At 37.7% G+C, this 12,797-nt stretch overlaps 1 protein-coding gene across 9 annotated transcripts in view; it reads left to right on the top strand.

Annotated features, from left to right (window-relative positions):
* mllt10 (MLLT10 histone lysine methyltransferase DOT1L cofactor) overlaps positions 1 to 12,797 on the top strand; it is a 319,789-nt gene that overhangs the window by 2,013 nt on the left and 304,979 nt on the right. For 4 of the 9 annotated variants that reach the window (XM_041185205.1, XM_041185195.1, XM_041185194.1 and 1 more), the window contains exons 2-3: positions 2,392 to 2,471; positions 3,841 to 3,895. In XM_041185205.1, coding sequence (XP_041041139.1) covers positions 2,392 to 2,471; positions 3,841 to 3,895 — 135 coding nt within the window. Of the gene's footprint in view, positions 1 to 2,391; positions 2,472 to 3,083; positions 3,194 to 3,840; positions 3,896 to 4,520; positions 4,539 to 12,797 lie in introns of those variants that run through there. The other 5 variants (XM_041185196.1, XM_041185200.1, XM_041185199.1 and 2 more) reach the window with 4 other exon arrangements.

Raw genomic sequence — 12,797 nt, 5'->3', positions numbered from 1 at the left:
TTGACATTTACTATAGGCGTTATATAAATGCAAGTTGTATGTGTGTATGTGTAAATATGAACATACGTAGCTGTGTACAATCCGTATGCATGCCTGTTTGCACATATATCTGTCTGCACGTGTACCTGTTTGCATCTGCACTTGTATTTCTGCCCATGTATATATGTAATATCTGCTTCCATGTGTTTGTGTATGTTTATATGTAGAATATATATATCCATATATAATATATTTGTATAACTAGGTTCATATACCTATATGTGTGCAATTGTATGTGAAGTTCTGTATGTGTATATGCATATACACTTATGCATATGTACATATGTGTGTGCAGGTATGTTTGTGTCTATGGACTGCTAAATGAAGGTGTGCATGTTTATATTTATGTATGTTGCGCATATGTATATGCATGTGCATATATGTGCATAAATGTCTATATAAACCTGTATACAGATTTGTGTATGTGGATTATTTACACATGCATGCACATGTAAATATGTGCAAATGTATGCATGTGCATGTACCTATTTGCAGACCTGTTTGTGCACTTGATTGAGTATATATGTATATGAGTGCCTATTTGTGTATGTATATGTGTACATCTATATAAGCATGCGCATAAACAAATTGTTGCTATCTTTACATAGATGCATTCATATATTTACATGTATATTTTATGCCTGCCTGTGTATGCATAAATGTATGTGTATATACACATATAATTATTAGTCTGGATGTGCGTGTTTGTGTGTGTATAAATCCACATGTGCTGATGTTTAAGCATGCAAATGAAAGGTACGTATTTTTCTGTGTGTGTAAATATATTGTGTGGAGCTGTTTGTGTATTATATGTGTGAGGGTGCATCTGTGTATGATAGTAGAATTTGTGGTTTGGCTTACTGCTTTTCCTGTCACTGTCATCCAGTAGAGGAGGATATGTGCCTCATGGGACTTGGGGAGTCTCAAATTTGGCAGCACTGGTATAACTTAGACCATGTAACATCTTTGTCTTCTGTCATTCGGTTTTCGGAAATGTTACTATCTGTTTCTCATAAACAGAGGTCAATAATTAGAAAAAAATATATTTTCTAACTATCAGCAAGTGCAAGTGACCTGATAATAAAATGCATGTAATAAAAACTTGAATTATTAAGCTAAGGGAAGGCAACATTGTTTCTCTCTCATAAGTGTTGGTAATTAAACCATTCATATTTTCTAATGATCAAAACAAAAGTAATAATAGGCTATGCAATTTCAAAATTCAACTGTATGACTTTGGACATTTTAATTGACTTGGATTTTTTTTGCAAAGTCTTTCTTCTAGTACATTGAGAAGTCTGCAGTGTATATAATTTTAATATGAATTAAACCTACAACAGGAGTATAATGAATAAATGTGCTATTTTCCCTCTTGTACTCTGTTTTAAACTAAAATATAGATGATAAATATAGATTTTTTTTGAATAATATGTTTGTAATTTGTCTTTTATCTTCAAATAATTAAAAAAACCCAAATAGATTGTTAGATACCAGTGGATAAACATTGCATCTTTGGCTAACTTAAATGCATTTTGTGAAATAGTGCACAATGTACATGGCAGGTTTGCTAGTCTGAACTTAAACTAACTCAATCTATGTTGTCGGCAATAAAGAAAAATAAGCAGTTTTGTAGCACAGAACTTGAGTATTGCTGAAAAAAGAGACATTTTCGTTGAAGCTTTTTGCTTTGCACATCTCTTCTCATACAGTGTAAATTTGTCTCGCTTGGATTTGTATTCTTGGGAAATGTCCTGATGAGTGAAAGATGAAAAGCTTTGACAAAAATGTCTCTTTTTCAGCAATATAAAATAAAAATAATTGATAAGTATAATGTTATTTTGGATATGTATTTTTAAAAATGTTCTTTGAAACTTTACTCTGGTAAGTAAATTTTATTTAGAAAGCACTTTCATAAATCAGTTTTTCTCAAGTATTTTGTGTAAATTGAGTGGCTCATTACAAGCTGACAAAATTTGACACTGAGGGTTTTGTGTAAAACAAATTGATGTACGAGATTTCTAGTTTAAAAATGAAACAGGAAGTAAGGCTAATATGTGTAGGATTGTATGACAAATGGAATAATTTTATGATAGACAGTCTTGTCCTCGTGAATGCACAAAAATATATAGTATATATGCACTACATATGCAATGTTCACTGTATAAGGACGTGTCCATGTGTCACTTGTGTGTATATGTGCTTGCAATTTTTTTTAACTACTAACGATACGCAAATACTTTAAGAAGAAACTGTATTTTAATCTGCCACTTGATTACTATTTACTGTTTTTAGTGTTGCCTAAGTAGTGGGGATGTTGGAAATCGATTGTTTTTCCCCTCCTTACTATTGCAGCATGTTATGGCATTGTGCAAGTACCCACTGGACCGTGGTTTTGCAGAAAATGTGAATCGCAGGAGAGAGCCGCTCGAGTGGTGAGTCCACGACTTTCTGGTACGCCTTTGGCCCTATAAGAGTGTTATCTCCAGTTTAACTGCAGCTCCAAACTGCTGCTGACGAACTCCAGCAATGACAAGATAACCTGATATTGTGATCTTTGTAGTTTCAAAATGAATTTTTGCAATTATTTCCTTCATAACAGTTTGTGGAAATCGGGTGAACGGAAATGTTCAGTCCAAGAAAATGCAAAGTACAGTACTTTATATTTTATTGGTCTTGACAGCGATTGTTGGCTTTTTTATATTTAAAAAAATTGTGCTTCAATTTTGTGTAGCTATGTAATGTCGACTGAAAAGTTATGCAGTCAAGGGTTCAAAACTTGTGCCACATATTGTAAAACACAAGGATAAAATGATGATCACTGGCATAACAAAGCTGTTGAGATGGCTGGATGTGATTTCTTCTCTTCCCTCCCCCCGCCTTATTATGGCTCACGTGCCGGTTTTGCAGAGAATGTGGATTTTTTTTAAGTTGCCTAGTGTCGATTGGTGGAGCAATCACGTTGAGAGCACAGAACCGTCATCATTGCGTGCGTTCACTACATGATCAGCGGCCTCCCAAAGTGACGAAAATAAAATATGCGGAAGGTTGTGTAAAGTGCTGCTATTTGCAGTATGTAGGGCAGCGCCTCAACGACATTCATTTAGCAGAGCTACAAGAGGGAGTTGTTTTTCAAAACCAAAGGATCGTCTTCTCAGTACGTTTTCTGGGTGGAGGTTCACTTGCGCTGGTTCTATTTTAGTATTTAATGAGTAAAACAAGCACTTCAAATTTTCAGCCGTAGGTTGAAACATAGAAGCGATTTTTTGTGTATTTTTAGCTGGTTGAGTTTCTATTGCCCATAAGTTGTAGGAGTGTGAATGCTTGTTTGCGTCTTCACACAAACTGCTCCGCATGTATGTTGTTTATGTGTATGTGGGGGGTGGTAAATGCATATAATTCTGGCATTGGTATATTAGCAAATGTTATTAAATAGCAAAATAATGACAATTTTAGTTAAGTTGTGCTACTCTGCTAGAGGTATTTGCGTATGCTCCACAACACCAATGCACAACATTGTTATTTGTTCAGAGTAGAAAGGCTAGAACAAGTGACATTTTCAGCGCGGTTGGGGGTAAAATAAGTGGAGCATGCTAATTTACGACGCTATGCATATAGAGTGGGGTGTTATTGAAGTATACGAGGTTGGGCGTTTGACTCGAAACCGATTTCAATAAATGACAGATACTAGGTGACTTAATTGATTGTGATTAATTCTAGCGACAGTACAGCTTGGCAGCGAGCGCCAGTAGTTTACATGTGGTATAGAGTACTTGTTTACTTTTATACCTTTCTTTTTCCAAGAAATGTGAACTTTGCCCTCATAAGGATGGCGCTCTCAAGAGGACCGACAACGGAGGTAAGTTGCTTCACATTTTAACAAGCTAAGCTGTCTTATGTTAACGACGATCTTATATTTGTGCATGGTACAAAAGGCGTGTTTAGTGATAATTGTGTGAATATTTACTGCATGTGGCCATGTTAATGAACAGGGATAAAGCGCTGCTTTGTTAGAAGGCATAACTTTTTAGTTGGGGTCAGATGCTACTTTAGCAAGAAAATATAAAAAAGGTATTTAGTCTGTTTTGTTACCTAAGTGTTTTTAGCTTAGTTTGATTTTGCAATTGATTAATAAGTAAAAGTTGTTAGCGCGAATCTTGGTAGTAATCGTTTTTGTAAAGATTTACGGTAATTCGGAATGGGAATATTTGTTGGAATGCTTGATATGCTATTAAGATCATATTCACTTTGAAGAGATTGGTGGTTGGATATATGCAAGGATAGCGTTTGGATAGCATTTGCTGCTTTCGTGTTTTGTACTTATTTATAGAAAACAGAGTGACATTGGGTCTAATAACTCATAAAAGTGATACGAAAAAGTGAATCATAGGTCTGTTTTTAATATGATTTATTTGTCCACACAGCAGGAATCGTTTTTTACACTTTGAAAAGCAAATATTAAGTATACCTTTTGAAAAGTGGACTCCATCTAGTGGCTGATTGTATGTGAATTGATTTCTATTTGTGTTTCTATGTATGCTGATTTCATTACAATGCGGTTTACATGTATATTTGCTTGAGGGATAGCAACATGTCCTTTGTTCGGTCCTTTGCATGTGAAATTGAACGGTGAAATTATTTATCTGCGTAACTTCTGAAATAGCCTACTTTAGTATTGCTGAAAAATTGAGACTTTTGTCGAAGCTTATACTTAAATCTGCAGCTGCATGTAATAATTTTCTTGCATATCTTAATAGGCTGTACCTTCCACTCGAATTTACCTTTGAAATAGAGCAGTAAAATGCTCTTTCCTTGACGTACTAATTGAGAAATCTACCAGGGGTTCTCTACCAGGGTCTACTGCAAGCCTACCTTCACTGGTCAATATACGCATTGAGATTCTTATAGTTTCACGCGCTATAAGCTTGGCCTTATTGGCAACCCCGTAGATACAGCCTAAACCATTTGCTCATCATTCAAGCTTGATAGGGTGCATCTTGTGAGATAATGGCTACCCTAATCAGATCATTATGCACTGTATATCGCGCAAATTCGTGAACAGGCCTAAGGCCATCACTTTCGGCTCCAAAAATTGCCCAGTCTACTTTAGGTTGCCCTGAACGGGAAAGTTATCTCAAAAATTTGAGCAACAGGTGAAGCTAGCTGTTTCATGCTGCAGCTGTGCTGTAGCAATATGAGTGGTATTCACCACTAACAGGGTGTTGTCGCAAGCCAAAAAAATGTCCTGCCTATCACACAAATGAGTAACGTGGTATATGAATTTCAGTGCCAGTGTGACGCTAAGTATGTACACTGTACGTTCCAAAAACTAGTGGATTATAGCAGACAGCATGTCCCTTCCGCTTTTTACAATGGGCAAGGTACAGCCTGTGGTTGCAAAACTCGAAACACGGTGTCCAACGTTAGATGTGATTCCGTGATTGGATAGCATTTGCTAAATAATCCTTAGTGTGCTAAGAATTACGCTGACAACCAATTTGAGTCTCAGTTGGGCTCCCAGTGTGGCACATTTGCGTGTACTAGAGGTTACATATATTAATACACAGGACCCTGTTCTTTGCAGACAGAAAGAACATGTACACACATTGTGCCTGTTTTAGCTAAATAAAGTAAGTAACAGCCATTCACTGGTTCATTCCTTGGGGCAATGCCTTGACTAATCAGAGTTAAGCTGCCTGGTTTAAATTTTCAAACACTGCTTGGCAGTTAACTGTCAGTCACCATCAACTGGTGCATTCTCCATGGCAATGTCTCTACCAATCCGAGTCCACATGTGAACCAATCATTGTTGTTCCCATTATATTTGGTATTGCGTATTGTTTTGATGAGTGCAAGATGAAAAGTTTCAGCAAAACAAGTCTCTCTTTTACAGCAATACTCAAGTTCTGTACTACCAAGTGGATATTGTTATTTGTAATGGGATTTAACACATCTAAATTTAAGATCCAGCCTTTTCTGGTTGAATATTTTGCTTTTGTTAACATGTTTGATTTTCATTTTGCACCTGAAGAATAATTGTAATCTACAATAATTTACTTGTTGTTTTATCAGGAGAGTTTTAATATAAATGTGTTATATAGTAAATTGCACATTTCTGTATGCTTGATTGTTTTTAAAAATAAGCATCCTAGAAACAAGATCTATTTTTAATGAGAGCATTGAACTGCTTTTTTTAATGCAAGTCATAAATAGTACTGTACATAGTTTAATCAAATAGAATATTATTACTGGGGATCTAGTTGAAAGAAATGGGGGATTGTTTCTACCTTAGTGAGTAAATGCTGTGCATGGTTTAACAAAGGTTCTGGTTTGATTCCTGACTGAGGCTAACTGATGGGAATTTCTGCAGCAGCTGTTCTGTGCAAGAAAAAAATCAAACTAACATGTTTTGTTGGATGATTATCCTGTGAATTTACCTGTTGTGAATTCCACGTGTGTGGGCATAAGGTGAAGACTGGATCAAGATTGTGGTGCTTTCATAGTCAAATAGTTCGATGGCATTATCTAGACACGCTTTTGAAAAATAACTCCCTATGTGAGTTAGTGGAGAGCTGCTGATGTCTGTTGGTCTGTGCCTTAGCACAGGATGATTCCTTGATGAGAGAATCCTAGATTGATCTCCTTCGTGCTGTAACCGTTCAGCCCATCATGTCAGTGCTGGCTGTTTGCACTAGCAATTCGGTTAATCCCACTCCTTATCTTTTCCCTGTGACCCTGCAGTTTTTTTCTGTGTAGATGATTATCCAATTTACTTTTGAATGCATTGATTGGATCTGGCTCCGCCACACTCAGGTTGTCCGTTCCAGGTCCTAACCACTTGCTGTGTTTCTTTTAAAAAAAAGTTTTTCCTTATGTTGCCCTTTGTTCTTTTGCCATTCACTTTCAATCTGTGCCCTCTGGTTCCTGACCCTTCTGTCAATGGGCGCAGTTTCTCCATATCTACTCTGTCCAGACCCCTCATGATTTTAAACACCTCCAATCAAAACTCAACCTTCTCTTCTCCAGGGAGAACACCTCCAGCTTTTCCAATCTGTCCATGTACTGACGTCCCTCATCCTGCAATCAATCTCATAAATCTGTTTTGCTCCCTTTCCAATGTCTTCACACTCTAAGACATGTAATGCCCAGAGTTGGACTTAATGCTCCAGTTGAGGCTGAACAAATATTTTATAAAGGTTCACCAAAACTTCCTTGCTTTTGTACTCTATTTATAAAACCCAGGATCCTGTCAGTGGAGGGGGGTGGAGGTAATCATTTCTTTTTCCTTTTCCCTTGTTTCTTTCTGGCAGGTGGTGACTCTTTGGGTTTGCTCAGTGAGCTTATCTGTTAAGTAAACTTACTGAGTCAGGAGAGCAAATAGACCAACTCTAAGACAACTGTCTTAGTCTTAGAATTACAGTACCATATTAATTAAGGTGCTGAATGCCAATGTGATGTGGTCATGGATACGATGTGTGTAAAGTGGATTTTTGAAATAATTTTTTTTGCCTTGGATTTGAACATGCACTGCAGTTGCATTTAATGGGAGCAATATGCAATGGCATATTGTTAGTGTCCACAGCATATTGCTTTGTATTTGCACTGCCTACTTTGTTGTGTAGCTCATTAAACAGGGCAACGATTGTCTTGTTCTTATTGGGTATAACAAGATAAACGTATGGAAGATGGTTTGGTGGTTCTCTTTTGGCTCATAATCCTTCTTTGTGTCAAGAATCCATATTTTCAAGAACTGTGTTTAAAAAAAAACGGAAGGACATTGGAATCAGGACATTTTCTTAGGAACTGACCTGGAGTGTTTTTCAAAAGGGATATAAGTTCACCTTGAGCTGTGAGCAGTCTGCATTTTCCAAGAAATTACATTACTTCAGCTAAATGCCCAGCAAGGCACTAGAGAAGATGAGAGCTATTTGCTTATTTGAGCCATAATTACTTTAATTGCTGGAGAAAAAAAACTTTTTTAAAAGGCAGAGGCCCTGAATTTTCTGGAAATCAACTGACTGAAATTAGCTTATGATTTGAGTTCTTTTTTTGGACTCCGTTTTGGGGAATAAGCCAAGAAGGAAGGCTGCCCTAACTTGTTCTCTCCCTGCCTTGCCTGAAGTATAGTGTAGTTATTGGTATCCAGCCAGGAACCTTCAACTCAATATAACTCATCTGCATTTGGAAACCTGAAAAGCTGAGATGAGACAGATCCCAAGGATTGATCTGGCTCTATTCTCCTCCACACCGAAGCTCGTTTGGAAAGAGCATCCAGATAACTACTGTAATCAGTGATCAATCTCTGCACAAAGGAACACCGGATAGACAGCGTCAAAACTGCTTGAACTTCATCCTTTTTCATAAAGTTTTCTGATTGGCCTACCTCTGCAGAGACCCTATTTGTTTTATCCGTGTGTGTGTGTGGGGGTGGGGGTGTGTGTGTGGGGGTGGGGGTGTGTGTGTGGGGGTGGGGGTGTGTGTGTGGGGGTGGGGGTGTGTGTGTGGGGGTGGGGGTGTGTGTGGGTGTGTGTGTGTGGGGGGGGGGTGTGTGTGTGTGTGGGTGTGTGTGTGTGTGTGTGTGTGTGTGCGTGGATTTAAAAGGGGTAGATAGTTACACTGCCAGACTACAAGTTGTATGTTAACTAGTTTTTTCCAACTGGTTTTAAAGGAAGTGGCTGCAGAGATAGTGGAGGCATTGGTCAAAATATTCCAGAAGTCACTATATTCTGGAGGGTCCCAGCAGATACCCCTGTTCAAGAAGGGAGGGAGACAAAAAGCAGCAAATTATAGGCCAGTCAGCCTAACATCTGTAGTTGTGAAAATGATAGAGTCCATTATTAAAGAAGAAATAGGGAATTTAGAAAAGCTTTATGCAATCAAGTGGAGTCAACATGGTTTTGTGAACGGGAAATCATGTTTGTTAAATTTGCTAGAGTTCTTTGAGGATAGAACAAGCAGAGTTGATATAGGGGAACTGGTAGATGTATTATATTTGGATTTCCAGAAGGCATTCAATAATGTGCCACATAAAAGGTTATTGTACAAAATAGGAGCCCACGGTACTGGGGGAATGGATTGAGGATTGGTTAACACACAGGAGACAGAGACTGGATTAATGGGTTTTTTTCAGGTTGGAAAGATGTAACTAGTGGAATGCCACAAGAATCAGTCCTAGGCCCTCAATTATTTACTATCTATAGTAATGACTTGGAGGAGGGGGCAGAGTGTAATGTATCCAAATTTGCTGATGATACAAAAATAGGTGAAGAGGGCATGTTGTGATGAGGACATAAGGAATCTGCAAGGGGATATAGATAGATTGAGTGAGTGGGCAAAAACTTAGCAGATGGAGTTTAATGTAGGAAAGTGTGAGGTCATGCACTTGGGTAGGAAAAATCAAAAGGCAGACTATTATTTAATTGGAGAGAGACTCCAAAAAAGTGCAGCAACGAGGGCCCTGGATGTTCTTGTGCATGAAACACAAAGTTAGCATGTAGATGCAGCAAGTAATTAAGAAGGCAAATTGAATTTTGGCCTCTATTACTAGGGGATTGGAGTTTAAAAATAGGAAAGTCTTGTAACAACTGTACAGGGTAGTGGTGAGGCTGCACCTGGAGTACTGGAGTTTGGGCCCCCGTATTTAAGAGAGGATATATTGGCATTGGAGGCAGTTCAAAAGAGATTCACTAGGCTGATTCCTGGGATGAAGGTGTTGACTTATCAAGAACGGCTAAACAGGTTAGGCCGTTCTTCATTGGAGCTTAGAAGAATGAGTGGTGACCTTATTGAAATGTATAAGATTCTGAGGGGGCCTGACAGGGTAGATGTTGAGAAGATGTTTCCACTAGTGGGAGAATCTCGAATTAGGGAACATAGTTACAGAATAAGGGGACACTCATTTAAAACTGAGATGCAAAGGAATTTCATTCTCTGAGGGTAGTGAATGTCTGGAATTCTCTACCCCAGCGAGTTGTGGAGGCTAGATCACTGAAAGTATTTAAAGGGGAGATAGATAGATTTTTGAAATATCAGGGAGTTGAGGGCTATGAGGAGCTGGCATGAAAGAGGAGTTGAGGCCTGGGATAGATCAATAATCTTGTAAAATGGCGGGGCAGGCTTGAGGGGCCAAATGGCTTACTTGTGCTCCTATTTCTTATACCTTATTTTGTAAAAAGAAGTTTCACTAGGTAATAAATCAATCATGCTGAGTTTATTGAAAGAAACCTGGTTAAAGTCTCTGATATTCTGGTTCTGACAATAGCAAAAGTAAACATTTGGCCATTTTGATGAGTGAATTAAACATTTACACTTATGATGCGATCTATGGAGTAGTGGGGCTAGGGAAATTGCACATTCCTCTCATCCTAGTTGTAACATTTGACACAATGTGATTTATACCTCCTGAAACTGGAGCTCTTACAGACATCTGCAAGGTTTCTAAAGTTTAAAGTTACCCAACTCCATTTAAAAGTCCAAGTGGATGGTGATTTCAAATAAGTCACGGTGCGTTACCAGGCATGACTTATGTTGATAAACCTAATCCTTGTGGTACTATTGTTTTTGTAGCCAATTTTTCTTTTATAGACAGTTTCAAAGATGTTAATGGAATATTGTTCCTGCTTGCTTTACAGTACTATAAAGAATAAACTGAATTAAAGTGCAAGGAATGTTCATTACTACATGGTGGTTTCAGGAATGTTTGCTTTTAGCACACAATGCTAATTCTCTTGGCCATTTAAGCCACTTAAATCTGGATGCAACTGAGAATTAGTGTAACATAAATTTTACTAGATTTTTTTTCAATGCATTAATTATTTGTAAGATTTTTTTTGATCAATGTATTTTGTTAGAGATTGAACTAAAAAAGACCTGTAGAGTTGTGTGAGGTTTGTAAAGCACAAACTGTGGAATCAGCTATAAGCCTATGTAAAACTGCTGGTACTGTTAGGACTTGTCATTGGCAAGATCTTTCTTCAGTTGGTCTTTTAGTCTGAGTGAGTCCCTAAGGATTTACATTGACTTGCGATCAGCTGTGCAAGATTTGCCTTCCAGGCACCTGCTAATATAGAATAATATGAAGGTAGTTTTAGTATTATCACTGGGCACTTATTTTTCTGATGTACAAACAAATTTCCCTAGTCACTATTTCAACTCCACATGCACTAGGTGTTTGACAATTGCATGAAGTCTTATCCAACACGTCACACATTACCAGAGTTCATAGCCTTGAGATGCTTTGTGCCAAATGAGTCTCTCTCCACCCACGATAGCTTCTCTGATCTCTCTGACACTTAGTTGTCAAGGTTTTTAGGATCCTTGTCTTTGGACTTCCATCTGTCCTGGATGGTTCAGATGGTTAATGTGATGAATAGCTGATGCAAACATCTGTGGATGGCTCTAACGTTAGTTTGATTTCAAGTCTGTACTTGTTTGTTCACAATTAGGGCTGTTATTTGGCTTCAAGAAGTTAGAAAGGGAAATAATCTTGGCTTTCTGTTCCTGATCAGTATCCAGTGACCTTTGCTAGAAGTCTTAGTATAAAGACATTCAATAAAGACAATAATTATAATCCCTCCAGTCTAGAATGCTTGGGACCAAGTCATTTCTAGATTTTGGAATTTTCTGGATTATAGAATTACTGGAATGACTAACCACAAGTGTGTGAACCGGAAAGCACTGTAGATATACATATTTACCTGAAACATAAAGCAGTGATAAAACCTTACAAAGCTGTAATAAAAATTGTCCTAAAAACAAAAAACTGCGGATGCTGGAAATCAGTTCTGTTGAAGGGTCATGAGGACTTGAAACGTCAACTCTTTTCTTCTCCGCCGATGCTGCCAGACCTGCTGAGCTTTTCCAGGTAATTCTGTTTTTGTGATAAAAATTGTCCTACTTATTCAAATACTGTATCTTTCATCTTTCCACTCCCAAAATACTGTACTGAAATGATTCCGATGGCTTCGAGGGATCAGATGATTCCGTGCACTGTTTTAGTTCACCATTAGTTAAAAGGGGTGTAGGAGATAGTGGCTGATCATCAACAGCAAAAGCAGCTAGGGTGACCAACTACTGTGGATCATAAACCTTGCATTATATGAAAACAACTTTGGAGTTTATTTTTAACATTTTAATATTGTGCTTGATATCTGCTCTGCTTGCTCCAGAACTGTACTTCCAAAAATACTGTGACCCACAGTAAGGAGGAGTTAAAAGTTCATTATCTTTACTGAACCCATGCGTCTTGATTTGTTGCAGCTTGAAAACTTGAGTGGCAAGTGCATGAGTTGCTTGGGTTTGCTTTTAGGATTTCTGGACAACTGGTGTTCTTGAACAATAGATTTTCACACTGGAGAAGTTACAATGCATTCGGCTTAGGTGCAATATAGCTTGCTGGCTCTTGCTGCCTAGAATCATACATGTAAAATGGCAAGGGATTGCAGGGTTTGATATCTTTCAGCAAGGTGTTGATGGCTTCAGAAGGGGTGGGTTTTATATTGGTGTTAAAAGCTATAAGAGTAGAAAGAAATTAGAATGGAAAACTTAAGACCTTTATTTAATTTGCCTTGATATTTGTCTCTAATTTTAAGTATGTATTACGAGATATAAATGAGCAAGATAAATACTTGCATTTATATTGCATCACTTATCATGATCTCGTGCTCATGCAGCTAATTATTTTTAAGTGAGTGTTATGTCAAAATAAAGAGGTGTAGATGCTTATAGGAATAAACCACAGTTGTGCTAGACTTAATACTCTT

This window comes from Carcharodon carcharias, chromosome 3 (genome assembly GCF_017639515.1).
Source record: "Carcharodon carcharias isolate sCarCar2 chromosome 3, sCarCar2.pri, whole genome shotgun sequence".
NCBI lineage: Eukaryota > Metazoa > Chordata > Chondrichthyes > Lamniformes > Lamnidae > Carcharodon > Carcharodon carcharias.
This window is presented reverse-complemented; position numbering and strand designations above follow the sequence as displayed.